At 44.0% G+C, this 22,138-nt stretch overlaps 1 protein-coding gene across 1 annotated transcript; it reads right to left on the bottom strand.

Annotated features, from left to right (window-relative positions):
* Positions 1 to 541: 541 nt before the first annotated feature.
* LOC102529008 (adhesion G protein-coupled receptor E2) lies at positions 542 to 19,179 on the bottom strand. The gene is given in 16 exon segments (XM_072948206.1): positions 542 to 688; positions 771 to 939; positions 1,924 to 2,015; positions 2,430 to 2,496; positions 3,363 to 3,534; positions 3,537 to 3,597; positions 3,873 to 4,070; positions 7,552 to 7,731; positions 7,918 to 8,114; positions 8,299 to 8,404; positions 10,049 to 10,228; positions 10,654 to 10,731; positions 11,983 to 12,164; positions 15,893 to 15,946; positions 17,916 to 18,068; positions 18,897 to 19,179. Coding segments are annotated over 16 exon segments (2,319 nt in total).
* Between the last annotated feature and the right edge of the window lie 2,959 nt (positions 19,180 to 22,138).

Genomic DNA, 22,138 nt, shown 5'->3' with positions numbered 1-22,138 from the left:
TTGGTTCTGCATTGATTGTGTGTGTTGCAAATACCCAGAATGACTGCATCCTTTTAAGGAAATTCTCTAAACTAACTCAATCCTTATTTCACTTTCCTTTTATGATGATGTAAACCATGTATTTCCTCTTCTTTATATAGAGGGATAGCATGGAATGACATGGATTAAAGGTTGGTCCTGTGACTCTGAGGAGCTTGTGCCTCACTGCTTGAGATCATTAGTTTCTGCTTATTGAACCTACAATAGGACCATTCTCTGCCTCTGTTAAGTGTTTTGTATTTTCTCACCAAGTAAAATGAAAAAGCACATGCACCATGTTACACAAAATGAGCACTCTGCCCAGGTGAGGAATAAGTGGATCTGTACAAGACTCAAGGTGAGCATAGAAACACAATGAGCAGAAGTAGAGGAAGACCACCTTTCATGACAGAGAAATGCCTTGGGCGAGTCTAGGTGTAAAACAGTGTGAGCCATTGTAGGGTATCACCTGCTTTACACCCAGTTGTCCAGTGTGACAGGCATGTGCTGCTCAATGGATCAGTTAGCAAAATGCTCTGGGAGCGATGCATGATCTTACCACACTGTGTTTAGAGAGATCAGACATGGTCTTGCTGGAGAGTGTGTACACCTCAGACTCATCTTTGGTTTTCTCGATCCCTTTGAACCACTTCCTGTATTGCTCTCGGACCTGTAGAGGCAAATGCTCTGGGTCAGATCAGTGAGAGGAGTGAGGATGGGACGAGTCCTGAGTGGGAGTCAGACCGTGGTACCTGCTGGCTGAGGAGGCAGTACACCAGGAAGATGGAGACCCCCTGCAGGTTGTTGAGGATGGTGAAGAGGTAGGCCATGATGTGGGCAGCTGGTCCCACCTGCAGGATTCCCAGACACCATGGGCAGCCCAAGATGAAGAGCTGAGCTGTTGCTTTAAATGTCAGCATCCTGGGCAGAAGGAGAAATGAGGCTTCTGATGCACCCCAAGCAACGCAATCAAGGCCATTTCTTCTCTTCTCTGTGGATGCCTCTGACTGAGTTGTGGCCACTCTGATCTTTATAGTCATTGGTTTTCTAAAAGAAATGCTGTTTAGTTCCAGGATGGCATTTTGAATTGGACTCCACTTGGTAGTGACGCTTCATAATGTGGGTTTTAGTACTATTATGATGTTGTATGAATATCCCCAATTTCAATCAACTGACATTACTGAGATATTCTGTGCACCTGATTGTGTGCCTGGCCTGCCATTAAAAATAACAGGAAGATTTCTGTTTTCCCCGACCTTACAGTCTTGTGGAAAGACAAAAACCAAATGGTTAATTATTATATTTGTGAAGTGTGAGGTACCTCTGCCCCTGTCCCTCCTATCTTTTTCCCTTCCATGAACTGACCCAGAGCATGCCTTGCCCAGAATAGAAACAATTCATTCTCTGAAAAGTTGAGGAAGGCAAAGGACATCCCTTGCCTCTTAGAAGATGTAGTATATGGGTAAAAAACTTGATTTCACCAGGAGGAAGAGTGGGTAAGAATAGAGGAAGGTGCATAGACAAAATTGTGGGCATGAAAGTGCATGCTGAGTTCTGGGTCAGTTATGTAATTTCCTCAGTGGTTTATAAAGATGTAAATGTGCTCAGGACATCTCTCATAGGGCCACAGAAGTAATCTTTCAAAAAAAAATCAGAACAAAGTCAATTCTTTCTGTAGCTGAGGTAGTTTTGTTCTTGGGTTATGGACAAATGGAATGTTTTTGACGTGGGTGTCAGTAGCAAATCACAGCATCTGAGCTGCCTCCCAAGGTGGGTGGCTGCATATCTCTCCTCAGGTCCCCTTAGAATCTCTGTGTTATCCTTAACAGGAGCCTGGAACTGTACGGCCTTGCTCCGGGACCACACTTTGTGTCTGGGGCAACCTGTATCTCTGATCCATCTCACCTAGTGTTCTGGAGAGTGGACACATCACTGCTGAGTGAGGAGAGCTTGTTTTTCACAATCCAGAAGGTTACCAGGAAGATAGCTAGATTAATCTGCAGAAACACCAGAAGGCATATTGAATACATTCACATCAGCTAAACCCTCCTCTTGGCTCACACAACACCTCACCCACCAACTAGGTAGGAAGGTTTTGTATTTCACAACAGTCATAGAAAATCTGACCAAACTCCCAGTAACTCAGGGACATTCTTGTTCTGTAACCAGGGTGACCTACTTGTCCCAGCTTGCATTGGAATTTCCATGTTTTAACATAGAAAGGCCCATATCTCAGGACCCCCCACCCCAATCCTGGTTTTAGAACAGAAATTCTTGCATCCTGGGAGCCCCCTTATTCCTGAGCAAACTAGAAAAACTGATCACCCTGCCCATAACCCTCCTTATACCCCTGCTCTTTGGTTGACACTTAGTTGGCTGGGAAGGATGCTCTGATGCTATCTGTTACTCACAGAGAAGATGGTGCAGACGGGGCCAAGAAAGCTCCATATAAATCCTTTGTCTGTCTGGAGCCAGCATCTGAGAGAAATGGAAGGAGATCCAAGAATATATTGGCCTTTGTGGATAAAGATAAATAAACATATCCCTCATCCCCAAAGTTTTTTTTCTTCTCCTTTATTATTGTTATTATTATTATCGCTTTTTTTGATAAGAATACTTCACATAAGATCTAACATCTCAGCAAATTTTAAGTATACAATACAACATTATTAGTTATAGGCACTATGCTCTGTACTAGATCTCCTGGTCTTATTTATCTTGCATAATTGGAAGTTAATTAAAGCAATGAATATGATATTAATAGAATGAATATGGTATTAATATAAATTTACTCATACATGAGATACTATTAATAGTAAGTATTACAGTCATTTATATATAATATTTAAAGTAATTAACTGTAAAGGATCAAAAACAATCACCTCATTAATTTAATCATATATTAATTTAAAAAATTTTGGGGGGGATGTGGAGGTAATTAGGTTTATTTATTTAATGGAGGTCCTGGGGATTGAATCTAGAACCTTGTGCATGCTAGGCATGCACTCTACCACTGAGCTACACCCTCCCTCCCTATATATTAATTTGTAATTATTAATGTATCATTAAGAGAGATTAGTGTATGATTATTAATAAAATGTCTAATTAACATTACATAAACATATATTTGTTAATATAATACATAATTAACATTTAAAAGAAATCCTAAAGACTGAAAAGCAGTTGCATCAATGAATACAGTCATGAACCAGGAATGTGTCTTGGCAGTGGTTACTGAGTTTTTCTCTGCCTATCATATTCTGGTGAAGTTAAAGGGTTACATGGGTTCTGTGATGACCATGGTCATGCTAGAGAAGATAAGGACAGTGAAAATTTGCTTTTACCGGGTGGGTGTTCCATATAGATGAGGTCTGGATGCTGCAGAAATGGCCACAATCACAGCCAGGACTCCATAGCCCACATGGAACATCAACCACTTCATGAATCTGTTCACACCGGAGTAGTTGACCACCGTCAGGTTGCGTGCAGTGAGGAAGAGGTGCAGGCCCTCCAGCGCATCCAGGTGAAGGCGGCCAGGTAGAGATAGTGTAAGGCGCCGGCTATGATGGCGCACAGCACCTGAGGAAGGAGGGAGGTGTCACCAGGAGGGGCTGTCAGGGTGGAGCACAGCACCGGGACCTCCCCTATACTTTGCCACTGGGGAAAACGCTGCTGTATATGAAGGAGTTAAGAGAGGGTTTGTCTTCTATTTGTGTTGGTCAATGTGAAATTGGCTACTTACCTATCTAACTGGAACCCAGGGCCCTCTTATTAAAGTGTCCAAAGCAGCATGGCTTCATGAACTCAGCATCCCCTGGGGCAGGGCAGGGGGCCTTTTGAGAAAGTATTAGTACCTCGGGCTGGGTTTGGTCGATGGCTGTGAGGAAGAGCAGGTGGGCCAGGAAGAGGCAGATCGAGAGCTGCAGGTGGAGCGAGGTACTGGTGTTCCGGATGGCTTTGCACAGCAGGAAGGTGAGGGCCGCCAGGAGGAGGCACAGCAGAGAGAGGCTCAGTCCCACGTAGGTGATCACAGCCAGCGCAGGATCCTCCTCCTGGGACCCAGCAAAGAGGAGACCACAGTCACACTTTCCTGCTCTGGGGTAATGACCTTTCCAACATTTTAATTTTTACTTTTTGGTGTAGAAAATTCAGAAATGGAGGAATAAGGTAAATTTGTGATGTTTATGGATAACTTTCTCCAGGTTGTGAATGTTAGAATTTTATGGGATCTGAATGATTAATTCTGGCCTTGGAAGAATTGGAGGCTAAGGAGAGTCCTTAGTCAAGATCAAGCCCTAGAACTCACCGGGGTTTATTTTCCTTTAAACTTTTGGGAATGACTAAGCTTATGTGTTACCATGAGAGGTTCACATAGGCATGAATCTCCACTTGAGCACCATCCTCCATACCCATCATGTGATACTGCAGACAGAGTCTGTATCTGGAGACTCAATGTCCAGGTATCAACTCCCCACCACGGACTCCACTCACCTCATCCCTGCATACCTGTTCCTGATTGGTCACTATCTTTTCAGATTGAGAACTGGACCCTTGGTTAAAGGAACAAAACTACTATACTTTGACAATGGTGGTAGCTTTAAATTCATATTTCCCTGCCTCTTTTTGCAAATAATCTTAAATATATGGAGAAAAAAAAATACCCATCAATTCTATTTCAATGTAACCAGCAGGGACAGAGGGTAGGAGGGAGAGAGAGAAATGAAAACAATAAAGTAAATGGAGGTAAAAATATTCAAAGTAGGTGCACCTGAAGAAAGAGCAACTGGGTATCATTAGCACTTTTTTTGTTTTTGCAACATGTCTGTCAGTTTGATTTTGTTTAGGAATGAAATGTTAGAAATAAATAACAAGCCCTCCAGATGACTTTGATGCATTGTAAATTTTGAGAATCTTTGATTTCATGAATAAAATATATAAAGAGCTCCTCGAGATCCATAAGAAATATATCAACAAGCCAACAGACATATACACCAAGGATGTGAACAAATTGTTCCCAGGGATGGAAATACTAATGACTCCTAAATAAAGATGTTCCATTCCACTAAAAATTAAAAAAGACACAAAATTTTTGTAGATACTATTATTTACCTCTCAGATGGGTAAACATCCAAAAACTTGATAATAACCTTGTGGTGAGGGTGTGGGGAACCACACACCTTTACATAATACCTGTGACAATGTTCACAGGTGTGACCACACAATGTTGAAAAACGCAGTTATGAATGTGAACCAATCTCCATCCTAACTGCATATTCAAACACGAGAATAATGAGCTAAATGTAAACAGTTGCAACATGATTTGTAACAGCAAACAATCTAACAAAAGTGCCCACTATGACAGGACTTGGTATGGAATGTATAGCACATTCACACAATGAAATTAAATGTGGCCAAAAAAATAATGGAGCTCTTCTTTGTAGACCGGAAGAGAATATTCTCTTAGGTGTGTGAAAAAAGGAGGACCAATGAAGAAATACATGCATTTTTTTCACATTTTTTATTGATTCATAATCATTTTACAGTGTTGTGTCAAATTCCAGTGTTCAGCACAATTTTTCAGTCATTCATGGACATATACACACTCATTGTCACATTTTTTTCTCTGTGATTTATCATAACATTTTGTGTATATTTCCCTGTGCTATACAGTGTAATCTTGTTTATCTATTCTACAATTTTGAAATCCCAGTCTATCCCTTCCCACCCTCTACCCCGCCCCCCATCCCGGTAACCACAAGTCTGTATTCTCTGTCCATGAGTCTATTTCTGTCCTGTATTTATGCTTTGTTTTTGTTTGTTTTTGTTTTTTAGATTCCACATATGAGCGATCTCATATGGTATTTCTCTTTCTCTTTCTGGCTTACTTCACTTAGAATGACATTCTCTAGGATCATCCATGTTGCTGCAAATGGCGTTATGTTGTCGGTTTTTATGGCTGAGTAGTATTCCATTGTATAAATATACCACATCTTCTTTATCCAGTCACCTGTTGATGGACATTTAGGTTGTTTCCATGTTTTGGCTATTGTAAATAGTGCTGCTATGAACATTGGGGTGCAGGTGTCATCCTGAAGTAGATTTCCTTCTGGATACAAGCCCAGGAGTGGGATTCCTGGGTCATATGGTAAGTCTGTTCCTAGTCTTTTGAGGAATCTCCACACTGTTTTCCACAGTGGCTGCACCAAACTGCATTCCCACCAGCAGCGTAGGAGGGTTCCCCTTTCTCCACAGCCTCTCCAGCATTTGTCACTTGTGGATTTTTGAATGACGGCCATTCTGACTGGTGTGAGGTGATACCTCATTGTAGTTTTGATTTGCATAAGAAATACATGCATTATTTTTATAGAGATATAAAATGTCTGTAGAAATGTGCAGGAGAAACTAACAACTTTGAGTGCTGAAGCAAAAGGGACTGGGTGTCTGCAATTAGGAGTAAGATGGAGCTCCTGTTTTGTCTCCTGTTCTGTTGCAATTTAAAACTCAAATATTTTAACTCTTCAATAAATGTAAAACAGTATGTAAATAAAAGTATGACTATTGTGATATCTAGTGACATGGCTGGAGGAAGCATGGACTTGGAATGTTCTGCAAGCTCTGGGGTCTCCTATGAGTTCTGACCGTTGTGCTATGATCCTTTTCATGCTTACTTTCATGTGAGTGCTACTTTTATTTCAGTAAATTCCGCTTTATTAAAGGTCATCGGAGATTTTTTGGTTTTGGTGAACCAGGGAAAGTAAGCACCTCACCTAAGCAGGGGAAGAGACAAAGATAGCTTCTGACTCATCTGTACTCATTGGCTTCCCTGGTTCCCTCTGACTTCCACCATCACTAAATCTTCCCTGCTGCAGCCCCTGTGGTAAGCAGGATTCTCATTGACAACCATATCCCCATCCTGTGGGGTACCCATAACGACTTCCAAGTTTAAAGTCAAATGCCAATTTAAGTGCTGCTGTGAAGGGATTTTGCAGATGGAATTCACGTCCCGCATTAACTGAGTTTAAGAAAGTTTATCCTGGGTGGGTCTGACTTAATCAGGCAAGCTTTTAAAACATTTGGGGTTTTCTTGGAAAACAGTATCAAAGTTTGAGAGTTTTGATGTGAGGGAGTTTCTCCTGCTGGTCTCCAGGTAAGAACAATGACACACCATGAGAGGGCCCAGGAGAGGCCCACGTGAAAAGAATGCAGGTGGCCATAGGAGTTGAGCCTTGTCCCATGCTGCCTGGTAGCAAGAAAAAGAGACCTCAGACCTACCACCACAAGGAACTGAATTCTGCCAGAAATCAGGGAGCTTAGAGGAGAGTCCCCAAGCCCCAGAAGAGAATATAGTCCTGGCTGACATAATGATTTCAGCTTTGTAAGACCCCGAGCAGACATCCCAGCTATGCCATGTCATATTGCCGACCTGCAGGAACTGCAAGACAATAAATCTGTGGTTTTTTCCCAGGTGTTACAGATGTGAGGATTAGTTACACGGCAGTAGACGTTGAAGGCAGCCCCTTTGACGGCTCTCACCTGCACTGCTTAGTGGGCCATGAGGACGGCAAAGGCGCTGAGGTGGGTGCATTGGCAGGTGGTGCTGTTGTCTCTGGTGCCCACCGTCCTGCAGCCTTTGGTGGCCCAATGACCATTTCCATTCTGGCCACGCTCCCAGGAGACACAGAACACTTTCTGCCTTGGCCCAGGGATCACTGACTATAGGAACAGGAAGTAGGTGTGAGCTGGTAGATCTGATGCTCAGAAATGCTGACCCAAGCTGGCTTGTGTGCAAGGGCTTTCTGGGATAGATGATGCACCCATGGGGAGCTACCCCGAACCCCAACACTGTGAGCAGTACTCAGTCCTCCCCCATACCCACAGCTCCACCCCTCCAGGACTCACATGTTGGAAAACAGAGGTGACTGGGGAGCTGAGGTTCTGGGTATTATTGTCGCTGATAAAGGCGGAGATGACATCTGACAACAGGACGGAGGGGAGTTCCTGCAGCAAACCCTTGTGTGTCTCATCCAGGGCCAGGGGGACTTCTTCCAGCAACTTTCCCATCCCTGGTGTGGAGACAAGGCCCGCCACAACAGGGCCTGTGGGACAAGGACAAGGTTGACATCTTGGGTGCCAACATGATCCCTTCTTTAGATGAACTCTTTCCTGTGGCCCCACCACACCCCTCAGTTCCCTTTAAACTTTAATTTTCTATTTGTCACATTTTGGGCATCTTTTCCTACTGTGAGGCCTCAGTGACCTTTTCCCTGCCTGAACCATTACCTGAGTCATTAGATTCATGCACTGTATCCCAGGTCAGCATCATCTTTATCTGATTCTGAATCAAGGTGATATTCCTGTTTCCTTCCTCCAACACCTCCAGGGACAGTTCTAAGAGTCGTGGGGGTTATATAAGGGAGTTAGATTAGTAATTGTACCTGCAGAGCTTGACATAATATATTATTTATATACATGAAAATAAAGGTATTTTTATATTATATAATATGTATAAATATATAAATACCTTATATATTTCATAATATATAATATACAAATAATATTATTTGTTATAAGTAAAAACATTTGGTACAGATAATAATGGTACACATACATATCATTTGAATTTACAAAGGATTATAATAGAGCATTATGAGCAATTATACAACATGTTAGGCAACTTAGATGAAATGGGGAAATTCCGAGAGACACACAAAATACCAAAAGTGACTTAAGAAAATAGAAAATCAGAACAATCTGGTAACAGGTAAGTAGATTATTTCAGTATCAAAAAACTTCCCAAAATGAAAAGCAGAGGACAGATGGCTTCTCTGGAGAATTCTCCCAGCCATTTATGGAAGAATTAGCACTAATTCTTGGTAAACGCCTCCACAGAATAGGAGAGAAAGGAACATCATGTAAATAATTCTATGAGGACATCACTATCCTAAAAACAAAACAAGATAAAGACATCACAAGATAGAAAACCTATAGACCAATATCTATTATGAACATAGATATGCAAATATTCAACAAAATATTAGGAAAAACTTTATCCAAGGAATTTCAAGACTTACACATTGAAAACTACAAAAGATTGTTGAAATTAAAAACCCTAAATACATCATGAGACATCCCATGTTCATGGATTGGAAGACTTAATATTGTTAAAATGGCAATAGTTCCCAAAGTGATCTATAGATGCCGTGTAGTCCACATCAATATTCTGACATGATTTAACTAATTTTTTTCCAGAAATGGAAAGCTAATCCTAAAATTCACAGGGAATTACAAGTGGCCCAGATACCCAAACCAATTTTGAAAATGAAATACAAACATGGAGGAGATATAGTTTCTGATTTCCAAACTTACTACCAATCTACAGTATTAAAACAGCATGGTACTGTCATAAGAATAGACATTTAGACAAGATAGAATTGAGTCCAGAAGTAAATCGATACATTCATGGTCAATTGATTTTCAAAAAGGAGTGTCAAGATCCTTCAACAGGGGAGATAAATAATCTTTTCAATTGATGGTGCTGGGACATCTGGCTATCCACAAGCAAAAGAAGGAATACAGCACCCTACTTCACACAGGTTTTATTTATAATAAGAACTTTTAAGATTACATTCATAGTAACTTAAAATATGCACTACAGTATTACTGACTATATTTGCCATACTGTACATTACATCTCCATGACTTATTTATTTTATAACTGGAAGTTTGTACCTTTGGACCCCTTTCATCATTTCCTGGACTTTCGTCCTGGTTTCTGGTAACCACCAATCTGTTCTCTGTATCGAAGAGTTTGGTGTTTGTTTTCTTTTAATTCCACATACAAGTGAGATAATGTGGTATTTGTTTTTGTCTGACTACTTCACGTAGCATAATTCATTTTAAAAAAAACTCTTATTTTTACTTATTAGAGTAACAGGATACACAAGCCTGATCACTTGACTCCAGTGAGGTTGGGAGAAGATAGAACTCAGAAGGGGAAGAGAAAAAGCCTGCAGGGAAGTCCCAGGTACTTGTCTGTGCCTGAAGATGAACTGAAGGTCAATGACCCATTGTGCAGGGCCTTACTCAGCCCTCTTAGCACATCCTCCAGGCCAAAGAGCAGGTTAGAGCCCACAAAACGCTGCTCTGATCGGGGCAGGGTTCGCAGGGCTCCAGGGGTCTCCAGCATGTCATCCACCTCCTGTATGAGGTCCTGGGGGGATGAGGACACAGGCCCAGTAGCCCATGCCCTTGAGAGGCTGCATGAGAGGTTACCCACTCAGTCGGAGAGAATAGAGCCAAGGGACTGTTTGGGTGATAAATGTGGTAACAGATGGGATTCCCTGAGTGGTTTTTGCCCCTGGAATCCAGCCACTCAGAGGTCAACCCTATTCATCAATGTCAAGGATGACATAAACTCAATATCCAGGAACAGCAAGAGGAAATGTTAGTAGGTGCACATGGCTGTCTAACAGTGAATACAAATTCCTGATTGTCCGCTCTTCCCCCACACCCTGAGAGAGGCGGGTCCTTGGAGCAGTGCGCCATTGTGTTGGGACTCTGTCTTCTCCCAGACTAAATCTTCCCTGGGCTTCTATGGGATGCCGCTACCTTGCCTCCCCTGGGTCCTGCCCTTACCTGAATTGTGTTCTGAACAGAGGATGACTTGAAGTTTTCACTCAGAACCTTGACTCTGTTAAAGAAGCTGGAGAGTGTCTGGGGAGAAGGAGATGAGGGGGTCAGAGAGCTTCATGCAAGTGTGGAGGACCCTGGGGGCAATGGATGGGCTTCACAGAGGGATTTCTTGCCTCCTGGTTTCTGCTGGGCCACTCACCTTGCTTTTGATTCCAAGCGGTGCCATCCAGGTGGGGAAGGAGATCGCTGCAGTGAACAAGATAGTAGTTCATTAGATATGAGCGTGCGCGCGCGCGCGCGCGCGCATGTGTGTGTGTGTGTGTGTGTTTGTGTGTGTGTGTATGGGCAGGGTCTGGGGTCAGGTCAAGTCTTCTACTTTTTCAGATTGTCTTTGCTTTATTCAGGGATCCTACTTTGACTTAAAGGCTTTTGAAGGCCTCACAGTTTCCTCCCTGGTGTGTGGATGTCTTTTCTTATTCACGTGGAGTGAATAAGAAGATAAGGATTAAGGAATAAGTTAACCTTATTCCTATCGGTGAATACGGCGTAGATGCTCTCTTGTCCAAATGTGCATGGAATCAGCCCAGATCCTACCTGTCTGCCAGCCTGGATGCACTCAGTCTCCCTGGGCAGCTCCCAGGCAGGCTGGTGATATCTTACTACCCGTGTCCCATCCTGAGCATTTGGAGGAAGGACATAGTGGGCCATCTTGGAAGCTGAGTGCAGGGCAAATTCTGCATTTCCTGGCCAGGACTCATCTTTGCTCCCAGTAATGGCCTTAGTCCTAACTCTCCAGGGTAGCTGCACACTGGCTAGATTCTACTTGGAATCCTGACAACCCTGTCAAGGTAGTGCTCTCCATTCCTACAAAGTCTGACACATCAAAGTTGATGAAAATGGACTAAGATGAACCTGAGCCAGATTCTCTAGGGATGAAGCTCCAGAGCATGGGCAGGGATGATGCTGGACAGACCAGGACCACCCAAACCATGGCACCAGGACCACCCAGACCATGGCACCAGGTCAAGGAGGACAGTGGGGGCTGCTGTCCATCCAGGCAGCTCTGTGTGTCTTTGTTTTGATCCCCCGGAAGGCATCCCCTGTACTGGCAGGAAGTGGTGAGAATCCACATGTAAGGAAAGCCAATGGTGGGTGAGGCCAGGCTGGCTGGAAAGGAGAGCAGGGACTGATGGGTGAGGGGTGGCAGGCATTTCTATAATCTGGCCTCTTGCTCTCCTACCAGGGATACAGACCTGTGGTCCCCCACCAGTGGTGCTTAGTCTTCATCTTCTGTCCCCCAGAGGTCTGGGTCCCCATGGGGCCTGGGCTGACCTCCTTGGGCAAAGGTTGGTCCTTGTGCAGTGGGTCCTGGAGACCATCTCTGTTGCTATCTGGTCCAGACGTGAGCCTCGTCCATTTACCCAAATCTCCAAGTGTAGATGTTGGGGGTCCTATGTCATCCTGCTCAGATCCAACACAACATCCTCCAGATGAGCTGCTGTTAAGCTGGAGAACTGAAATTATTGAATAGAGTCAAGGTGGAGCCTCATGCGGGGTAATAGGGTGAGCAGCTGAGAAGTGGGTCAGGGTGCTAGTGCTGTTGGCAGTCACAGGGTTCTCTTGGGAAGGTGGGCTTGCCCTAGAATCTCCTCACTCCTGCATTTCTGGACAGGGTCCCCAGATCCATCATGGTCTGTGAGGTGTGAGAGTGACCCTGGGGATTCTGAATCCACATGAATCCAGTAGGGGAAGGTCTCATCCTGACAGTCTGTGATAATGGGGAAGAGGATGTCTGTTGCCTTGGAACACAATTTGCTGTGAGTCCCGAAAGGCTCTTGAATGGCATCCTTCTCTTGTATTTTATGAAAATAAGATGCTAGGTAGGCAGAGGGGGTATTTTGAACTTCCAGAAGTGGCCCCACTATGGGGGGGTTCAGGGGATATTTTCTGGCATCTTATTTCTCCTTGTTCTATGAATATGAGAGGAAAGACGCCCATGAGCCAGATCCCCACTGAGGAACTCAGGCACCGCAAAGTGAGGGCTGGACGTTGTTTGCTAAAAACAACAGTTTAATCAGAATGACGGTCACAAGAATGAATCAATATGAAGGGACAGAATGTTTGACTGTGAACATTCCAAACAGGGGACCAATGACTTTAGTGCCTGAAGGACTCAGGGCATCATGATGTGTAAGGGCAGGCGACTGGTCTCCCCTAGATCAGAGTTCCCTGCGCCTCTGAATTTTCCTTTTAAGGCCGCACACCCAGGTATGGGTGTCAGTACCAGGACTGAATGGAAAGAGAGGGATGCACACCTGAGGGGTTCGTGTTCAGGCCCCACCTGGGCATTGGGACTTCCTCCTCTCTGCTCAGATGGTGGCAATAGCTAGAGACCTGTCTTAAAGGTTGACGGCATAAGGTGGAGTTGAATGGGGGGTAGTTGGAAATGAGTGCCAGGAAGGGAAGACAGGAGGATGGGAAATTCTCCAACCTGACAAGTGTGCTCCCAGGAAGGACCTGGGATCCAGTTCCATTAGCAACAGGATCTCCTCTCTGCGTTCAATAGTTTCCAAATCTCCATGAGACACACACATGTGAACGCACAAAGCAACCTCTAGGAATACCTCTAAGGTCATGGATGGGCTGGGCATTAATCACAGCGTCTTTATTTTCCCTGATAAAGTTTAATCTTCCCTTATATTACATAACACATGGGTATTTAGGAATCAAAATGTAGAAAAAGGAAAGAAAGAAAATCACCAATGAGTCTACTATGGAGACTTCAGGAAGTTTGTAGGGATATTTTTTTCTCCTTATTTCAAACATATTGGTAGTGGTTTCCTTTATTAAGATGCATATTAATATGCATTTAAGACTATTATGAGTAGATGAAGAGTATCTCTTGGTATAAAACCCTTATAATTTCATTTCCTACCACTTTCAACTTGAGGTAATTCACATAACATAAAATTTACCATATTAAACTTTTTAGAGTAATGTAATTTCCCTATATGATCTTATATTGTTGTAGAACAAAACAGCCTTTCGTTTTAGACTTGGATCTAGGTCCCACTATCTACTACCTTATAATTGTGTGACTTTGGGTTAGTCACTCAATCTCTTTGTGTCCAATGATGATCATTTAAAAAAATGATGCTACCCTATACCATAAAAGTCCTGGAAGAAAATAGAGAGTAAGCTCCTTGACATCGGACTTCACAATGATTTCCCAGATTTGACTCCAAAAGCAAAGGCAAAAAATAAAAAACAAATGGGACTACATCAAACTAAAAAGCTTCTGCACAGGGACAGAAACAATCAACAAAATGAAAAGGCAACCTGCAATTTTGGAGAAAAGGTTGGAAATTACGTATCTTATAAATGGTCAACAATGCATATATAAAGAACTGATACAGCTCAATAGTGGAAAACACAAATAATTTGATTAAAAAATGTTTAGAGGATCTGTATAGACATTTTCCTAAAGTAGGCATGCAAATGCCCAGCAGACACATGAAAAGATGCTCAACACCACAAATCATCAGAGAAATGCAAATCAAAGCCACAACGAGATGTAACCTCACATCTGTTAGAATTGCTGCCATCAGAAAAGACAAGATCTAACAAGTGCTGGCGAAGATGTGCAGAAAAGGGAACTCTTGTGCACAGCTGGTGGAAATGTGAATTGGTTTAGCCACTACGGAAAACAGCATGGAGGTTCCTTAAAATGTGGGAAATAGAACTATCATGTGATCCCGCAATTGCATTTCTAGTTATTTATTCGAAGAAGACAAAAACATTAGTCAAAAAGATACATGTACTCCATGTTCACTGCAGCATTATTTATGGTAGCCAAGATACGGAAACAGCCCAAGTGTCCACTGATAACTAAACAGATGATGAAAAAATGGTATATGGATATGATGAAATATAACTCAGCCAAGAAAGAGAAGCAAATCCTGCCATTTTGCAATAATATAAATGGACCTTGAGGGCATTATGCTAAGTGAAATAACTCAGAAACATAAGAGAAATAGTGTATAATCTTATTTGTATGTGGAAGCTAAAAAACACATAGAACTCAGAGATTCAGAGAACAGACAGGTGGTTGCCAGAGGTGGGGGTTTTAGGGTGTGGCTGAAATGAGTGAAGTGGAAAATAAAAACAGTGCTAGTTCTGCTTGTCTCCTGGGTTTGCTGTGAGGGGTGAGGTGAGAAACCATGATGGTGAGTGAGCAGAAGTTCACTGTGGGTGCAAGCTAGTAAGAGAGCCTGAGTTTCCAAGCCCTGGGTGTTTCTTTCCTCCTTTGCTTTCAATATTTCCTCCCATTCTTTGTGTCATACAAATAGTAATAGTAATAATAATAATAATAATAATAATGCAGTAAAAATTATAATAGCTTTCATTTGTTGGCAATTCACTCTGTACTAGTCTTTACTTGTTCTTTACACAGGAAAATTTAAAATCTAACACCACCCACGTAGGGTAGATACAACGATTGTCCCTAATTTACAGATAAGCTGAATGAGGCAAAGAGAGGACAAACAGTTTCCTAAATAACAGAGAGCCAGTCCATTGTAGAGCTCGGCTTTGAACCCAGGTAGTTCAGCTCCACTGCGTAAGCTCTCAGCAATACCCGCTGATCATGAAAGCCTGATTGTTCACTTTCCTTATACTTCCCTGCACTGTAACCTCTCTCTTAACCTTGACAAAATGCTTCTGTGCTGCTTGCATAGTTGATGCTCTGGATGCCCCATGATCTCCCTCCCAAATTCTGTATGCACTTCCAACACCCCAAGCCTCTGTACTAACACAACTCTCCACGGGGCTGGTAAAGATTGACCCAGAGGAAGAACTGAATCCTGGAGTGGGAGAAGGGTGTTGGCACTGACACATTTGGAATTTGCAGGAGGACCCTACCCGGCACAGGCTGCTGGGACTGAGGCTGCGGGGACACAGATCACTTCAGAAGGCCCAAGGAAGGGAGGAGGCTCGCTGCCAGACAAGGTTTCAAAAGTAGAGGAGAGGAAGGAAGGAAGGGGTGGCTGCCATTTGAAGAGGAGAACAAAAATCCTGGACATTTAAGAAGGAAGAAACTATCTCTTAATCCTCAGAGGACTGCCTCTGAGCCCACTTGCAGAATAAGCCTCCTTCCCCATGCCCCATTGCTGGTGAGAGGACTCAGACCCCAGTATGCGCTCCCCAGCTTATGTTGCGAATGGGTTTGGCTGGATAGACTCACCTCTGGCTCTCTGATCTTCAGATCCCAATGTCAACAGCAGCAGCACCAAGAGTTCTGGGGCAGAAACACAGAGATGTTGAGAGAAGATTCCAACTCCAGTTTCAACCCCGTTCCCATGGCCATTGCCTCCTTAGTATGTGGCTCCATCGCTGCCTCGCACTGGTTTCCAGAAGCATCACCAAGTCTCCTGCACTTTACTGGGCGTGGGGGATTCCATCTCCCTGCACTCCCTGAGGAGTCAGCCTCTGACAGGCATAGCCCTCCTGGAACCTCTGCTGCTGTAAGTACAGGGACAATATATGCAGACAGCTGATGACAGGGAGATAACTTTAGAAACTCTAACCTCTCCCAATGGAGGGAATAAATCTTGAAGGAGAAAGTCTTCATATTGTTGTGCCCTTGCCCATGTACAGGTTCTTTGTTCTCTGGCAGAAGCAGAAATGTGCTTTGAGTAGGCCCTGTTGTCTCCTTGCTGGTGAGTGTCTTTTGTTCTTCATGTGGACTTTCTATGGGTGAATGTGGTGGCCTAGATGCTCTGCTGTCTAGCTGTGGATGGAAGTGACCTGAGTCCCCCCAGTCTATCAGCCCCTGAGCTGCTCCTGCAGGCAGCTCCCATGAGGGTGTTGACATCACGGCCACCTGTGTCCCAGCCTGAGGATTTGGACAAAGGCCGTGGTGTGGCTTCCTGGGAACCAAGTGCAGAAAATATGCTCCATTTCTTGAGCAAGATCCCTCTTGGTTCCCAGGGATAGCCTTTGTCCTGACTCCCCCAGGGTGGCTGCTTACTGCCTGAGCTCTCCTTGGGATCTTGGTGACCCTGGTGGAACAGCGGTCTCCCATCCATGTTAACTTTGAGACTCCAGCTCCACGGAGCTGGATCAAGACCCATTCCTGAGCCAGGCCCTTCAAGGGGCTTGTAGGAAGGGATTAGGAGAATGAAGATGATGCTAGTGAGGCCAGGGACACCTGGACAGTGGGGGCCAGACTGGGGTGGACAGTGGGGTCTGTTTCCAGACATTTAGCCTTGGGGCAGTGTGGGTGCCTTTTCTGATCCATAGGAAGGCATCCTCTGGACTGGCAGGAAGTAGTGAGAATCAACATCTGAGCAAGGCCAGCCCTGAATGTGGGCTGGGTGGCTGAAGAGGAGAACAGGTGCTCATGGGCAAGGAATACAGGTATTTGTGTCTTCTTGGCCCTTGGCCTCCCATATAGACCTGTGGACCCTGAGGAGTGGGCTCAGCTTCCATTTTCTGTCCCTAAATGGTCTGGGTCAACATCATGCCTTGGCAGACCTCCTCAGTAGAATTTTGGGATGGTGAAATGTCCCCAGTGATACCTTCTCTCTCCATCTGATCCAGATGGGAGCCTCTTCCACTCACTGGGCTCTCTGAGTGTGCGTGGCATGGTCCATGTCAACCTGCCCATCCAAACATAGCATCCTCCTGAGTCCTTGTCACTCGAATTACCCACAGACCTACGAATTGAAACTCCTGGGCAGAAGCAGGCTGAAGCCTCGCTCTGGGAAATAGATGAAGGCTGAGTGGCAAAACAATCGGGTCAGGATGCCAGGAGCCATCTCCTCCAGGTGTGGTTGTTGGTCAGGTACAAGACCCACTGGGGAAGACCAGTCCACCCTTCAACCTCCCCTCATCCACACTTCTGTAAGGGGTCCCTGGGTCCATCATAGCCAGGGGGCTCTGAGGTGGCTCTTGGAATGGCCAATCCCATGTGGGCTTAATTAAGGGAACGTCTTATCCTGACAGCCAGTGATAAACAGGAGGATGGATATTGAGAGCTCCTGAAGTATTTGGATACCATCCCTCTGTTTTACAAAAATATGATGCCAGGTGGCAAGTGGGATGATCCAAAATTGCAGAAGTGGCACTCTGTGGAGGGTTCTGAGCCTTGGTGTTGGCGAAGGGATGGGACACCAAGTAGGTGTCCAGGATGGCCCTTTGATGCCTAGAGAAAGTGACCCTAAACCTCATCGATGAGGAGATGGAATACATGGGGTGCTCCTTACCTTGACACTTGTTCTTGCTCTCATTCCTAAACAATGCTGCCTCAGAAACAAGCTTGTAACCTGGGTTGCACATGCAGTAGCTCCCTTTCGTGTTCAGACAATCTGCATATAGTCCACAGGACACTGTCATGTGTGAATCACATGCCTTGATGTCTGGAACATAACAGGACACAGAGTCACTCCCGAAGGTATGAGTTCCCACAAGGCAGAGAGACACTGGCCTCCATCCTGACCCTGACATAAGGAATGGACAGGACTCAGCTCCTGGGTGGCACTCCAGAGACCGGTCTTGGCAGGAGCCAGCTACTCTAGAAAGTCTGCTGACTGTTCTGCTCATCTCTGCTCTCTGGTTGGGTCTGAAGCCACCTAGATTCAGACACTCTGCTGTGCCTGATGGGCTGAAAGGAGGTCTGCATCCCCTCTGCAGGCTGTTTGAGCTAGACAGAGGCACTGAATCAGTTTAAGACCCTCCCTTGTGGTGCTGTTTGCATCACTTGGGACCTGAGGGTGAGCTCCGTTCAAGCTACCCTTGATACTGAGGAAATGAAGGGAGTCACGGCTGGGCGACTGTCTAGGGTAACACTCATCAGTCACAACTGAGGATAGAGCCAGGTGGTCAGGCTCCTGCCCATTGTTGGCTTCCACACCCCCTGACCCCTTTACTCAGAGTAGCTCAAGTATATCCTGCAGTCCTCAGCAGGCACTCCACCAGCTCCCATTGTCAGGCCTTTTCAAGATGCCTCAGGATGTGTTTGGGAGAGTCTTGCTACCTGCACTCCTGGAGGAATCCCATTTCATCAGAGCCTGTCATGGAAGTGAAATGAGAAAGCAGGACAAAACTGCTCACAGCCAAGTCACTGGGGGTATTTTCTGGCATTTTATCTCTCCCTGTTCTCTGTGCATAGGAGGAAAGATTCCCAAGAGCCAGGGCTCCTTTGAGTAGTGCAGGGAACCACAGAACAGGGGCTGGACACCACTGACTAAGAATAACAACAACGTAGTAAGAATCAGGGATGTAAGGTGAGTCAAAATACAGGAGAGTTTGTCCTTTGTACGTTCCAATCAAGAAATCAAAGACTTTTATAGCTTGAAAGGACCCCCAAGGCCATGATGAGTCAGGGTAGGCAACTGGTCTCCCCCAGATAAGAGCTTCTTCTCTGATCTCAAGGATGTCCCTCTGAGGCCCCAAGCCCAAGATGACAGTGTCAGAACCAGGACATAAGTCCAAGAAGGAGGGACACACATCTGAAGGATTCAGGTTCATCCCGACCTGGGCAATGGGACTTCCTCCTTTTTTCTCAGATGATGGCAATGTCTGGAGCCCTGTCCACAAGGATGATGGAAGGGAGTGGAGTTGAGTAGGGGATAGTTGGGAGTGAGGTGTGTGGAATGGGAGGACAGGAAGTTTGGAAATTCCTCACCTAACAAGTGCCCTCCCCAAAAGGAGCTTGGATCCAGTTACATTAATGGCAGGATCTCTTCTCCATGTTCACCCAGTCTGCAAATCTCCATGAGACACACAAGTGCAAATGAGCACAGGAAACTTTAGGATACCTCTAGGGTCATGGAAGGGCTGGACACTAATAAAACATCTATTTTTCTCTGATAAAGTTTACTTTCCCCAATATTAAATAACACATGGATGCTTAGGAAACAAAGAAAATGTAAAAAATGAAAACAAAGAAAATCACCAATATGCCTACTGCTCAGACTACTGGACAATTTTAGGGATATTTTTTGCCCATCTTTTCTGTGTATTGAGTATTTCTTTTATTACTAATAAATATTTATCTAAGACTATTATGAGTAGATGAAGAGCATTTCTTGATATTAAAACACTATAATTTCCTTCCCTGATTTAAAAATTGTAGTAAAATGCACATAAAATTTTCCGTCTTCATCATTTAAGTATTATAGTTTCCTTTTATGATTCTATTGTGCTGAAGATTAAAAACTCCTTAGTTTTAGATCTGGATTTGGTTCTTCCACCTTATTAACTGTGTGGCTTTGGACCAGTCACTCAACCTCTTTGAGCCCAAATTTGATAATTTAGAAAATAATGCTACCCTGAAATCATAAAATTCATAAAAGGAAACACAGAGTGTAAGCTCATTGCTGTCAGTCTTGACAATGATTTTTTGGATTTGACTCCAAAAGCAAATGCAACAAAAGTAAAAATAGACTAATGGGACTAGGAAACCATCAACAAGATGAAAAGGCAACCTACAGTTTGGAGAAAATATTTTCAAGTACATATCTTATATGAGGTTAACATCAAAAATATGTAAAAACTCATACAACTCTATAGCAAAAGACCAAATAATGCATTTAAAAAGGTGTAGAAGAGGCTGGAGGAATAACTCTCCCAGACTTCAGACAATACTATGGAGCTACAGTCATCAAGACAGCATGGTATTGGTACCAAAACAGACATATGGACCAAGGGAACAGAATAGAGAGCCCAGAAATGAACCCACAAACCTTTGGTCAACTAATCTTCGACAAAGGAGGCAAGAATATACAATGGAATAAAGACAGTCTCTTCAGCAAATGGTGTTGGGAAAACTGGACAGCAGCATGTAAAACAATGAAGCTAGAACACACCCTTACACCAATTACAAAAATCAACTCAAAATGGATTAAAGACTTAAACATAAGACAAGATACAATAAACCTCCTAGAGGAAAACATAGGCAAAACATTATCTGACATACATTTCAAAAATTTTCTCCTAGAAGAAATAAAAGCAAGAATAAACAAATGGGACCTAATGAAACTTACAAGCTTCTGCACAGCAAAGGAAACCAGAAATAAAACAAGAAGAAAACCTACGGAATGGGAGAAAATTTTTGCAAGTGAAACCGACAAAGGCTTGACCTCCAAAATATATAAGCAGCTCATACGACTCAATAAGAAAAAAATAAACAACCCAATCCAAAAATGGGCAGAAGACCTAAACAAGCAATTCTCCAAGGAAGACATACAAATGATCAAAAAGCACATGAAAAAATGCTCAATATCACTAATTATCAGAGAAATGCAAATCAAAACTACAATGAGGTATCACCTCACACCAGTCAGAATGGCCGTCATTCAAAAATCCACAAGTGACAAATGCTGGAGAGGCTGTGGAGAAAGGGGAACCCTCCTACACTGCTGGTGGGAATGCAGTTTGGTGCAGCCACTATGGAAAACAGTGTGGAGATTCCTCAAAAGACTAGGAATAGACTTACCATATGACCCAGGAATCCCACTCCTGGGCTTGTATCCAGAAGGAACCCTACTTCAGGATGACACCTGCACCCCAATGTTCATAGCAGCACTATTTACAATAGCCAAAACATGGAAACATCCTAAATGTCCATCAACAGGTGACTGGATAAAGAAGAGGTGATATATTTATACAATGGAATACTACTCAGCCATAAAACCCGACAACATAATGCCATTTGCAGCAACATGGATGATCCTAGAGAATGTCATTCTAAGTGAAGTGAGCCAGAAAGAGAAAGAAAAATACCATATGAGATCGCTCATATGTGGAATCTAAAGACTCATGGACAGAGAATACAGACTTGTGGTTACCAGGCGGGTAGAGGGTGGGAAGGGATAGACTGGGATTTCAAAATTGTAGAATAGATAAACAAGATTACACTGTATAGCACAGGGAAATATACACAAAATGTTATGATAAATCACAGAGAAAAAATGTGACAATGAGTGTGTATATGTCCATGAATGACTGAAAAATTGTGCTGAACACTGGAATTTGACACAACATTGTAAAATGATTATAAATCAATAAAAAATGTTAAAAAAAAAAAGGAGGGGGTTTGTTCTCCTGGAGACTGTGTGCTTTTAATGAGAAGTCTTTCTGTCTTTGCCCTGTTTCATGAACTCGGCTTGCTGTTTCCAGAGGCCCTCTGTTGGTGCCCTCATCTGTGCTAATCCCAGTGCCTGTCCGCAAGCAGATCGTGCCCCCTCCCAACACTGGGTCAGGTGCTGCTCGTCTTTGCAGTGGATGGGCAGGTGACTCCCCCTCCCGATGCCACAGTCAGATGCTGCTCTTGGGTGAGGTAGGCGAGCAGAGCATGCCCCAACCCAGGACCGCAGTCAGGTGCTGCGTTCCTGCCAGGAAGCCAGGTGGCCACCCGCACTCTCCCGGTGCCGGTCGCTCTACTGCTCTGTGTCACTGCCCACTCCGCCTCAGGTTGGTGCTCCTT

Source organism: Vicugna pacos, chromosome 22, assembly GCF_048564905.1.
Source record: "Vicugna pacos chromosome 22, VicPac4, whole genome shotgun sequence".
NCBI classification, from domain to species: domain Eukaryota; kingdom Metazoa; phylum Chordata; class Mammalia; order Artiodactyla; family Camelidae; genus Vicugna; species Vicugna pacos.
This window is presented reverse-complemented; position numbering and strand designations above follow the sequence as displayed.